The sequence below is a fragment of the Benincasa hispida genome, chromosome 1 (genome assembly GCF_009727055.1).
Source record: "Benincasa hispida cultivar B227 chromosome 1, ASM972705v1, whole genome shotgun sequence".
NCBI classification, from domain to species: Eukaryota; Viridiplantae; Streptophyta; class Magnoliopsida; order Cucurbitales; family Cucurbitaceae; genus Benincasa; species Benincasa hispida.
The window spans coordinates 74671365-74684474 of record NC_052349.1 but is presented as its reverse complement, the minus strand read 5'-3'; the positions used below and the strand labels follow the sequence as shown (position 1 = coordinate 74684474).

The 13110-nt window shown below is 36.2% G+C and overlaps 1 protein-coding gene across 3 annotated transcripts; it reads right to left on the bottom strand.

The window, feature by feature from the left end:
• Positions 1 to 8212: 8212 nt before the first annotated feature.
• LOC120070345 (pectin acetylesterase 8-like) lies at positions 8213 to 11706 on the bottom strand. 3 transcript variants are annotated; one of them, XM_039022279.1, is made up of 13 exons: positions 11552 to 11706; positions 10913 to 11040; positions 10690 to 10772; positions 10303 to 10432; positions 10123 to 10202; positions 9916 to 10002; positions 9691 to 9815; positions 9544 to 9604; positions 9336 to 9389; positions 9152 to 9229; positions 8939 to 9044; positions 8719 to 8864; positions 8213 to 8605 (listed from the first exon to the last, which is right to left on the bottom strand). In XM_039022279.1, exons 2-13 carry the CDS (start codon positions 11031 to 11033, stop codon positions 8480 to 8482), a joined length of 1197 nt encoding a protein of 398 aa, XP_038878207.1. In that variant the 5' UTR covers positions 11034 to 11040; positions 11552 to 11706; the 3' UTR covers positions 8213 to 8479. The 3 variants fall into 3 exon arrangements, with proteins under 3 accessions (XP_038878207.1, XP_038878206.1, XP_038878208.1); XM_039022278.1 differs by having other exon boundaries at positions 11449 to 11576; XM_039022280.1 differs by lacking the exon at positions 11552 to 11706 and having other exon boundaries at positions 10913 to 11319.
• Between the last annotated feature and the right edge of the window lie 1404 nt (positions 11707 to 13110).

Here is a 13110-nt window from a genome sequence, read left to right as displayed (position 1 = left end):
TACATTTCTTATGTACCCATAGGTGTTATATTGGATTTGAATCAGATTTCGGATAAATCTATATTGATTGACTGCCTCCATTATGTTGTTGCTAGTAAATACCACTAATTTTTGTTTTGGATCTTCCAAATCATTCCCGGGGGAGGTCCGGACCCATTTTTTTTCTGATCCTTCGATAAAAAGATTCATTCTCTTCATAAAAAATAGGAGGTAGAACCAATAAATATTTCTTTTTCCATTTTCCAATTCGATCCGATCCATCCGTTTGTCGAGCTATTTACTCGATCGCAGACATTTCTGGAACACCTTTGGGGGTGGGGAAGGTCTGAGCATATGCGATCAAGTAGATGTGGTCATTAAGAAAAATGCGTTCATCACCATTATCAAAAAATATATATATAAAAAATAAATAAATAAATAATTGTTTTTTTCATACAAAACTCCAATGTCAGCGTAAGGGAAGTCCCAAAACAATCTCAACCTGATACGAGTTAAGTCGTGAAAGAAACCTGCTTGTAGTTGGATGTTCGCATGACACCCGTTGGAGCAAGCCAAAAAGAAGGTGGGTTTCCAAGAACGATGCAATATGAAAAGAAAAAAAAATGAGAAGAAGAAAAATAAAAGAATATAAGAGACAATTCCTTTGACCAGCAAAAGTTATACTTAGCTGAAATTCAAGAGTTAAAGTGAGATTGGCACACAACCGTAGTTGGATATTCGCATGACACCCGTGGGAATAAGCCAAAACGAAGGGTGTAACCACGATCAACAGTCTCTAAATGAATGACGCAAATTTGACCACCGCATCCAGACACATCAAGTTGTTTTTGCAAGAAGAGGTAAACATTCTTTTTAAAACTAGAAAAGCATTTTTTGTAGAAATTTGTTGTATAGAAGAATAAAGTAGGGCTTTATTATGAATTATCAAGGATAGAAGGAAATTACGTTGTTGAGTAATGTTGCCTAGGTGGAGCATTCGAAGCAACCAATCGACGCAAAATTTAGGATAAGAATTGAGCAATACTGCCTTAGTAGAAGATATGCTTGAGGACAAGCATATATCTAAATTTGGGGGTGTGATAACTTGTAGAAATACAAGTTATTTATACTGATTTATTTAGATATTGTGACCAAAAGAAAGAAAAGTTGCTTCGATAGTATGGAAATTGGCTAAGAAATGCAAGAATTATAAATTGTCGTCAATACACCACTGACACCATTGCGATGGTAGAAAAGAATGTTTCAGTTCTGTTTTGCAGAAAATCAAGTCACCACATGCGTTCATGGTTCGAAGACAAATGAAACAATGTATCTACGTCGCATTGTGCCCGTAACTCAATAATGAATAGATGATCAACGCAATGACGGCGCATGCGACAATCGATCAAGAGCTTTGCGATCAACGCAATTTCAACCGCATGCGGTAATCAAAAAAACAACACCTACACCACCACCCCCACCCACAAAACCCCCCCGCGTGGCGGAACTAAGTGGGTTTTTACAGTCTGAATAACTTCTCTTCTATTGTTCTTTTACAGGTAGCTGTTGCTGGATCTGTCGATTGGTTTAAGGTTTTTGACATTGTTGGTTCTTGGTTGATTATTGGAATATCCATAAGTTTGCACCAAGTTATTTGCCTATTAATAATGAATAAAGGCTTACTTTTTAGAGTTCTTATGATTAAGTTACCGAAAAGGAAGGTGCATCTTGTTGGTATAGATAGTGATTTTTAATTCTTTTTAAGTCTTTTAGAATTCCTTGGTATGGGGAGTGCCAAAACGAGTGAAAATATGTTTCTTCAGGAATTGGAAGACTACTGCCGCATCGCTTGTGGTGCATGCCACTGCCTCTACACACTTGAATACATAATCGACGACATTATATTTAAAGGCGTGCTTGGTTGAATGAAAAATATATATCTCTCATTTTTTATATTTTTCCTCCAGATTTTTTCTAACACAAATGAGGGTAAAATTGGAACAATAAGAAGAACGAAAATAAAATTTAAACGATCGAAGATGTAAATAGCAACGCAATTACGGAGGATTCAGACGCGTGTACAGCTGTCAGTTGTGCATTTCTGACGGGATTGATTACGTAACAAAAGGAATATTCACTCCACCATTTCAGGAACTGCCTTAACAATAAAGTGGGGACCACAATGCAAAGAGTCAAAGCTTCGCCTATAAATAGCTTCTACAATTCCATTGAAAGATATACTGGATACGAGAGAAAAAGGGTATATAATGATCTGAGAGAGAGACTGGTTGAGCGACTAATCAGAGTAGATCCTAGAAGCATTAAGAGACAAGGCCGAGAGGTGAGTCTCCTGGCAAAGAATCCTTCCGATCCCCGCCATCGAAGCTCTATACGAAGGTCACCTCTACCAGACGAGTAAGCTTGAAAGGGAAGCTCTTCTGTTCATCCATTCCACATGCCGGCAAGAAAAACCACCGTCCAGATCTATGTCAAAACGTTGACACTCTTCTGGATTTGTTTCTATCTCTTTATCATCACTTGTATTCATCTCCTTAGTCTATCATTCACACCATGTATCAGACGCTTAATCTTAGTATTAAATGTTATGATCATGTCCATTATCAATTCTCTGTCTATTTCCGTTCATCCATAATTCATTTTCTCCATGACGTTTTCTTAATCCCATGGGTAATTAGCAAGAATTAAGCAAGTAAATTAATTGGGTTAAATAAATAATTAAGTTTAGTCAAGACATGCTAGACGACATCTTCACCTGTGAGAGCAGAAGTGAATATGCTATTCCGCCTATCGAGAGAGGGTTGGAAGAATGCGTTAACTAAAGCGAGAAGTACTTCCAAATATGGAAGCAACCTTGCGTTCACTATGTTCATTCCTGTTTCACCATAGAGATATGGGAACGCAGCCGATCACCGAGAGGTGTATGCCAAGGGAAAGCGGAACCTCAATTACATCTTTAACGCAATTAACAAACTTGCGACGTTTGTACTAATTATTCTTTCTCCTTCTGATTCATCCATAAAGCCTTGACATCGCATATCACGATCCTTTGTATAAACATCACATTCAGTCTCGAACTCAGCATCATATATACCATGTATCTTGTATCTTGTATCACATTAGCTTAGGTTTATCTTCATCGCAATTTAGTTTATTTACGCAACTTTACTTTACCACAACTTTAAATTCATGTACAAACCCAATTCTTATTAATTGTAAAAACTAGTCGCATGTATCACAAAAGTAACACATTAACGAAAACAATCCCTGTGTTCGACCTCGGATTACTCTGAGAAACTTGCGTTGGAATTATAATTGGTTTCAGCACAAGGAAACTTGTGACAACGCATTACTCCATAGCATATTACAAGCATATAATTAACAACGCATATATCTAGAAGTAGTATCGTATAAAAATGTGCATGAGCATTAACATAGCATAAGATTACATTTAGCGTTACAAGTTTATGGCAACATGAGCTTGTAGCACATCATCATGCATGCACAGCATATGACCAATTTCAAAGTCATCATTAACTGCCAGGCATTCCACTAAAGATCAACAGCTGAACTCTCCTTACCACAAATATATTTATGCTGTCTCTTATACACATCTAGATGTGTATAAGAGACAGCTGCTAGGCATTCCACTAAAGATCAACAGCTGAACTCTCCTTACCACAAATATATTTATGTGTCCATCAGATATAACCAATCAATAGTATGAAAACCTGTCTCTTATACACATCTAGATGTGTATAAGAGACAGCCACTGATCCCTCTAATGAACAATACAACATAGTTCCACTATGTGTGGACACCTCTCAAGCCATGAGAAGGTATGTGGTGCCACATCGTTCAAGCCCCGGGATCAACCCTTAAGGGATCAATCTATCTACTTACCCCTACTTCGGGGAAGGAGTGAATTCCATCTTATGTAGCTGAGTTCCCAGCTCCCAAATCAGACGAATCCCCAAAGTAATAGGTTTGAATTGGCGACCTGGCCACTCGCACCTATGCAAATCAAAGGACCGCCCTCAAAGACAGGAGTTCCCAACTCACTTAGGATTGAGATCATGTTACCTATGGTCATCCTAGTGAAGTGAAGTCTCTATCATGAACAACGTTATATAACGAGACAATAACACTTCGTGGTCAGGTCTTATACAAACTCTTTGTACAGGACGCCTCTGCTCGCATGTCTCACACGAATAATCAGGATCAGACCATCTATAGCAAGTCACAATACTTGTAACTATTCTACAAAGCGAGCCGCATCTGTAGCGTTACTAGGATAAGGTTTCTCTCCTATATCCATATACTACAGATCATTTTGGCTTAAGACATGATCCACTTGTATGTCACCACATACATGCTTAAGTTACATAATGAAAACCAGGGATTTTAGTTTATTGGTTTATGGTAAAGCAAATAAAACATCCAATATTCAAAGTCAAGTAATGAAGAATACATCACAAGCGTTCGTACAAAAGTGTTTACAAACTACAGGATACAGGACTTTAGGGCATCATCCCCATCAGAAGGAAAAGAATATCAAAATCAAACTCCCATTCTCTCTGCCTATACATGATCAAAATGAGAGAATTAGGGTGAAGGAGTTACAATAACTCCCTCCCCATATTTAGAATAACAAGTTCAAATAATTTAAATTAATCTAAATACATATACATATTAACTACTTTAATATTTATGTATAATAGATTTTATGTTATATCAAATACAACACATAACCTATAGTTTATTAACCTCTCATTTTACTTATAGTATTTAATATGAATCAAATTCAAATTAAATTTGACCTATAATTTTTATATGAATCATATTCATATAATTAATATGTGAATCATATTTAAATATTTATTTCCTCTCAAATAAAACTTTAAACTATAATGTATTATATACATTATATTAATTATATCATATATAACTAATTTTCTTAATTAATTTGAACTATTCAAATTAATCCAAGATTAATTCGATTCTCAATAATCCCAGTTAAGCTACAGGGGGACCTTATGAACCTACATATTGAAGCTACTTGTACTTGATTAATTAATTAAAATCTTTAATTAAATTAATCAACCTCCATTAACTGTCGGTTACTCCATTAAAGATCGACAACTACACTCTTCGCACTAAAAAAATATCTCTATATCCATTGGAAATAACCAATCAACAGTGTGACCCTTCACAAATTGCTCGTAAGTACAGCCAAGCCAAAATTATCATTTTCCCCCTGTAGTTACATCTAACTCCATAAGTACCACTGATCCATCTAACTCCGGATTCAGATCCAGTCACCTATGGTCATCCTGGTGAAATGTAAGTCTCTTCTAATAACAGTGTTATAAAGTGAGCTATTCATTTCGTGGTCCGGCCTTATACAAACTCTTTATATAGGATACCCTTGTGCACATGTCTCAACATGAATGATCAAGATCATATCATTTGTAGCACTTTACAACACTTGTTACAACAACAAAGCAGGTCATATTCATCGTGTCACCAAGATAAGGTACCCAGCCTTATCCATCTACTATAGACCGTTCAGATTATCATTTAAACATGATCCACCTGTATGTCTCTACATACATGTTTAAATTACATAAAATAACCTAGGATCTTAGTTTATTGGATTGAGTGTATGATCATAAAATAAAAATTATTTTATTGATAATAATTTATTTGCAAAGTTTACAAACTAGAAGAATACAAGATAGGACACCAACCCCAACACATTTACGTACACTTCCATGTTTTTTCCAATGAGCAGAGCAAACATGTTATTTACCAATCTTTGATATGTAGCTCCTACATTCTTAAGCCTAAATGACATGATCGTATAACAATATGTACCTTTATCCATAATGAAGGAAGTCTTCTCTTAGTCAGATTCATTCATCTTAATCTAGTTGTAGTCTGAATATGCATCCATGAAACTCAACATCTCATGGTCAGTTCTTGCATCTACTAATTGATCTATCATGGGAAAAGGAAAACTGACCTTTGGACAAGCTTTATTAAGATCAGTATAGTCTATACATATTCGCCACTTACCGCTCGCTTTCTTCACCAAAACTACATTAGACAACCATTGAGGGTAATGGACCTCTTTAATGATTGCCTTTTAACAAATCATCTACCTGACTTGCTATGATTACGTTTCTCGCTTGACTAAACATTCTTCGTTTTTATTTTACTGGTTTGAAATCCCTATCCACATTAAACTTATGCACCATTACACTAGGATCAATTCTAGGTATATCCTCATGCGACCAAGTAAATACGTCTATATTTTGCCTTCAAAACCTGATCAAGCTCTCTCTTTGTTCTACTCTCATTCTCGTTTCGATATTTATCCTTTTATACTCTATGGTGAGTGACTCCAAAGTTTCTGCTGGCCAGCTTCCTTGGTTGGCCTCCATGTTGGCCTCGGCCTCTTCCCTTCGGTTGGGAAGGTTAGGGAATTGATCGTTCCCTTCTTTCTTTTGAGGAATTAAAATCCATTTCGATTTGGGCTCTCCTTCCTTGAAACTCCAAGGGTCGGCCTCGGCATTAGCCTCGGCCTTATTCCCTCAGCTGGAAAACTGGTCATCTCTCTTGTTTCTTGAAGAATCGAGAATCTATTTTGATCTGGGTTCTCCCCTCTTAAAACCCCCAAGGGTCGGCCTCAACTTTCTTCCCCCAATTGGGAGACAGATCGCTGCACTTTTCTTTCAAATAATCTAGAATCCTTTTTTACCCGGGTTCTCCCTTCTTAAAATTCCAAGGGTTGGTCTCAGTTTCGACCTCGGCCTTCTTCCCCTGACTGGGAGACCGATAGTTGCTCTTTTCTTTTGAAGAATCTAGAATCTCTTTTGATCTGGGTTCTCCTCTTTTAAATATCCACAGGTTGGCCTCGGCCTCCTTCCCCTGGCTAGGAGACCGACTGTTTATTTTTTCTATTGAAGAACCGAGAACCCCTTCTAATCCATGTTCTCCTATTTTAAAAATCCAAAGGTCAGCCTCGACCTCGGTTTTGATTCCACTTTGTTCCCTTCACTATCTTCCTTATTCGTTGCTTTGGCACGTAGCTTCAAGATCTTTAGTTCTTCTAGTTTGGAGTCGTGGGGATCTAATTTGTGCATCATCTGTTGGGTTTTAAACGTCTCCTCAAGTCGATCCTCATTTTGCTAAGGTCAAGGAGACCCTTCACATTGGATCCTTAATGGGTGATGATTCTGATTAATACCATCCTTGCATCAGTTGATACCCTTCCTTCCTTTATTTACTCTTTAGGGAATCTTGTGGCAAATTTGATGTAGGATATTTTCTTTCCCTTAGACGATGCCCACTGTTGATGCCAAATTTTGGCCAAGGAAAAAGTCACTTGACATTCACATAATAACAACAATAAATTTGAGAGCTCTTCTACAAGCAAAGAGAAAATCTATACACCGATGTTGTGTAGGCCACATGCATTCTGATGCCTAAATCAAAAAAGTCGAAGGCTCTAATTAATCTAACTCAAAGTCCAAGACTTACTTATGGACTTACTTGTCTTATGCCTGCCTCTCTTTTATCTTATTTAGACCCTCCTCCTATTACTTATCTGGCTAGGGTTTCTAATTGGACAGATTGCGTGTGGATCTCTCTCGAGTCGAGGCCGACTAACCCAACATCCTTGTCAGGCATGCTAGGGTTTCATCCCTTTGAGGCCTAGTTATGTTGGGCCTTTGGCCTTACGCAGTTGAGGCCGACCAAGCCCAATTTTTTCTTAGGCCCACTCTTTATTCTTCTCTTATCTCCTTTGACCATTTTACCCTTGATTCCATTATCCACCCACAACATTCAGTATCAGGGTAAAGTAGTTACTTATTCATCTTTCATTTTATATTAATCACTACACTAACATGAACATAGTTCAATTGACATGAATTTGTACTATCAACTTCAAGGTATGAGTTTCAATTTCTCTACCCAACATATTAGTCAAAATGGCCACACCTATCTTTATGATTCTTATGTGGCAAATTATTTTTATCTATGTAGTGAGAATAGGATGTACAAAAATAGTTGCATCTAGAGTGTTACAATATCTAGACAAACTAGTTGTTCTTGGCTTATAAGCCTTTGCCGATTCTAGTTTAAATTTATCAGCTGAATATTACTTGCTCAAATGATAGAAAAGAAGGGTTAAAGAACTATTACAATATTAAGGTGATTGATTTCCAAAGAGAAATCTGGCATTGAATGGAAGCATGTTTAATTTTCAACAATAAGGCAAATGCTTAGCTAATAGCTAATTCAAACAATGGTAAAAGACACCCTGCGGTTGGTGCAGCAATGCCCTTCGTTTCTTATTTTCAAGCACTTGGATGAATGATGATTCCCTCTACATTTTTCTCATAAATCGCATTCAAACTATATTTTTTTTTTTTTTTCAATCTTAAACTATAACGTAACTGTGGTAATAAACCCCTCATTCGAGGATGTCTTTTGCTTCAAAAATGCGGTTGTGGCAAGTCGGGTTGCACGGGTAAGGACAATCGATCTTCTGGAACAGAGCCCTGTCGAAAAACCAGTCCCCAACTGCCTTTGCTATGGGCTGCATTTTCGGATTTAAGAAAAGAGTTAATACTTCGAAGAACAAAAGAAACGACATTCATGTTTCCAGTAATAACTTTTGATGTGATTGATTGATTGCTGATGCTTGCTTACCATCTTACTGAGCATGGGCGAGTCCTCTCGTAACCATGTCTCCTGCATTTCAGTTTGGCAATGGGCATAGCAAGAATCTATGAACAATCCTCTTGATAAAGAATTTCCAATGCCATTCAATGCACTCAAAAACTGAACCCTGAAATCTAAATCAAGACCAGAAAGATTAGAATACAGCACTTTCCAACAGTTTGAAGACTGCAGAGTTTGAATCTCCTACCTTGCATGATTTGAATCTGAATAGGCGAGCAGTTCTTTATGTCGAGCTTGCAGTCATGCCAGGTACCGTGTGGATCAGCAACACCAGGTGCCAGTATATTTTTTATCTGGATGGTTTCAGTAACATGACAACTCAGAAAATAATTGGTTTCAAAAGTAAAGGATTTACATGTTTTAGATGGGCTAGAATTAAGGAAGTATTGATTTTGCTAACCTGCCATGAATCGTAAGCTGCATTTACAAGAAATAGGGGAGTCTGAATGAGCTGAACCACATTTTGAGGAAAGAAACACTGCAGAAATTTGCTTGAGAAGCATTAATACATATCCCGGAATTCCAAAGAATGTTCTTGAGAAGCAATGAAAACGAAAACTCTTCTCCTCGATCGTAAAACTTACCATCTCAGGTTTCATTTTTGACGTGCATGATATAGGCAAATTCTTGGCAGAACCCTGAACAATTTTGAGAAAGAAAAAGCAAAGTTGAGGTCATTAAATTATAGCTCATATGAAATCGATCTTCGACATCAAAGATAATGACTAGATATAAACTAAATGCAATTATATCCATGTAAAAGCCTGAGAGAGATAGTGGAGCGGAGCATACATGGGTGGCAACTACGTCGCTGTAGAAGTCTTGGATGTGCTGCGCTCCAGAGACGTCTTTCCTGGTATTTATCATTATTACATTAGATCAACAGAGGTACCGACAGGAACAAAGAAAGACGAGATAAAACAAGTGATTCAAGCTTACGCGTTGATGAAGTATCCTGCATCTGAGAGGCACTTCACTTTAGTAGTAGGAGGAAGTAGAGATTTGAAATTATCACAATGCAAAATGGAACTTAATCCACCTGCCGAACAACCCGAGAGAATAGCCTGTATTAGCAACATCAGGTGCTTCAGATTAGATCCATGGGAGAGGGGTATTTATATAGATTATTATGAGTAGTAACCAAGGAGAAAGTTCAGTTCATACGTTTTTCGCATTTTTCATTCCCTTGGCAAGTAGGTTATCGATGATAGCACGAAAAACTCTTGCTCCTCTGAAATGCAGATTGGTAGCCTGATCCAAGGTATCATCACTATTTCAGAAATGCCAAGGAGGGGTGGAGTTCATTCATTCTCACCATATTGGTCAGTAAAGGAATCTAAACTTTCAAATCTTGAAGCGATTGTGACTTACGGGATCAACGGCTTCAACGTCTCCGGTAAAAGAAGATCCATCACAGTACCGAACCTTGATTCTGTTCCAGTTATAGAAATCTGTGGCATGGAAGTATTGTTGTCATAGTTATTCACTAAACAGCCTTCATTTGAGATAAAACTGAACAAATAGAATCATATTGTTCATCTAAAGCCATACCTGGATTGAATGTCTTTTTATTGCTCAAAATTCCCGAGAACGCAAGCTCGGTAACCATTTTCCTAGACGATCCTAAACGAGTGTCCCTGCGTTGGAGGCAAGTTGTGACATTGTTGCACCATCCTCCTCCCTATGAATGAGATGAAGTTGAAATTAGCATAAAAAGCAATCAGTCAAATAGTATATTCTTGAACCGAATTCTTCGAAACCTGTTTCAACTACACTTGCCAAAGGATTCAAAGTTAACGGCTCATTTTCATTCAAATGTTTTGTTTTACAGAAAAATTGCACAAAGTTTCTCCCGTTTCTCCCATTATGGCAACTAATTCATTTCATTTTACTTCTACAAAAGACTTTATTACTTCAGGTCTAAGAGAGAAAGCAAACCTCGAGTTGTATCAACCAATTATCGATCCCTGAGCCAAATCCGTCGCTGAAGTGATAAGCTGGAGGACTTCCATCCAAACAAACTGCACAGTGGTTCATAAATCACAAAACTAAATCTCCTCAAGATTTTCTTAATGAAACTAAAAGTGATTTCAAGACAAAGCACTTGATTTAAATCACTAAATCAAACACTCGAGGCGGTCGAGATGCTCGAGTTTCTTACCAGCTCCTTTGATGCCAGCATCTTGAACATAAGTAATCCCCACAATAATACACTGTGCTTTAAGGAAAAATTGTAGAGAAGCAATAAAAAATAGCCATAATCCAAAGTTTTCACTAGCCATCTTCTTCCTGCATAGATAAACGAATAGCCATTCACAAATAAAAACAAGTAGACATAACAGTTACAATCAAAAGTCCACAAAATTGTAAACTAACAAAAACATGATACTATATTTTAGGGGAAAATGAGAATCTAATAATAGATTCAACTTGTTTGCTTAATTAACAAGCAACCCAAGTGGACTAAAACAACAACAAACAAGAAATCTGTTGAAAAATCAACACATTACACACAAAGAACAGAGGAAGAAACAAGAAAGAACAGAAAACATCATACACAACATAATCACATACTAAATTCGCAGAAGGGACTTATATATCTGAAATAATCAGAGAGAAGATTGACAATAATACAAGAAATAGCTTAACAAAGAAGGGGGGAAAAAAGAGACAGAGAGCCCAAGAAAGAAAACCCACATGAGAAAGGAAAAATACTGACTGGAAACAAGAAGAACCCAGCAGCATTTATCAAAAGAAGAAAAAGAAGGGAAGCAGAAGAGGAAAAGTTTGCTAAAAATACCTCAAACAGAAAGTGAAGATGAAAAGTCAGCTATGGGGAATCAAATGGGTTTTATTTTTCTTTTTCTTGGTTTTGAAGGATCTTCAGACGTAAAGGGGAAAATGGGGGCCGATTTGTTTGTTGCTTCTGATTAATGGAAATGTGTGTTTGTTTATATAGGAGATTACAGTGATGTTAATGACAGTATTTCATACATAGTCTGCATTCGGATTTTCAGCGTCGAACCCGAGATCCGACACTCATTCCCAAGTCCAAAGCAGCCCAAACGAATTAAATTAAAGAGAAAATTGTTAAATTTATATTATATATAAAAAAAAATACTCCCTATTAGATATTATATTAAACTTTTTTTTTTTTAAATGGGTGATTTAAGATTATATCAGCTGGGGATTTTTTTTTTTTTGTACTAAAAACCTAAACTATGGTTTTCCATTAATCTAATGGCAAAAATCTTCTAATATTGTTTTAAAAAAAATGATAATATATGAATAAAAATTAGACAAAAAAAGATACATCAGCAACAATCTTCAGTCGATGACTCTCACCTCTCCACCATGAATGAAGGGGAGAATAATCTCTAGAAAAACATCTTTCTATATCAAAGAACACCTACTATAAGAAGTTAAAGATGTTATAGCATTAGTAGATTGGTTGAGTTAGGTTAAAATAAAACCTTTAAAAGTGTAGGTATAATCCAAACCAACTTCAGACCCTATGCGTATTTTATTTATTTATTTATTATTATTATTTAATCAAAAAATATTTGAAAATAAAGAGAAAATATAAATAATAATAATAATAATACACTGTGCTATTTTCCGGCCCGACCCGACCCGGGTAACAGCTGACAGGAAATGGAATGACGAATCTTGTCGTCGTGGGCCCTACGTGCTTCGTCTCAAACGTCCTGCATAAATATAGGTGAAGTTAAAAAAATAGTACGAGAAATTATTCGGTGGATGGATGCCCACCATATGATATAACTTATGCACTGCTTTTCCTTTTTATAAATTAAAAAATAATAATAAAATGAAATAAAAGGCTGTAACTTCATCAAAATTTTGATAGATAGAGAGTTTAATTGAAATAAAAATATTAGAAGATTGAAAAAATCATTAAAATTAAAGGTGAGTCTTTTGATTTTATAATATAGAGGAAACACTTGGTTTTATTTATGATGGGAATATAAGAGTTTTTCTTTAATAGTTACTATTCAATTACTCGAATAAACCTATGTTTGGAAATTTCAAATCAATTTTTATTCATAAAAAAATAACAAGAGCAAGTCAATTAAATAAGATGAAAAAAAAAAACTATGCTAATCCATCTCCATGCATCATTTTAATCACAAAGAAAAAAATCTTAAAAAAAAAAATTAACACATGACAAAATGTAATTGAGCACTTAAGTGGGTTGCATAGATATAAGTATAACTAGGGTGTGCAGTGGTCGGTTGGAGTCAATTTTTTACTAAACCGCCACCAAACCAACTATGATTGATGTAGTAAATGTTCAAAGTGACTTTGACCGTCAAGGAGTGCAAACGAACCTCAGTTGGT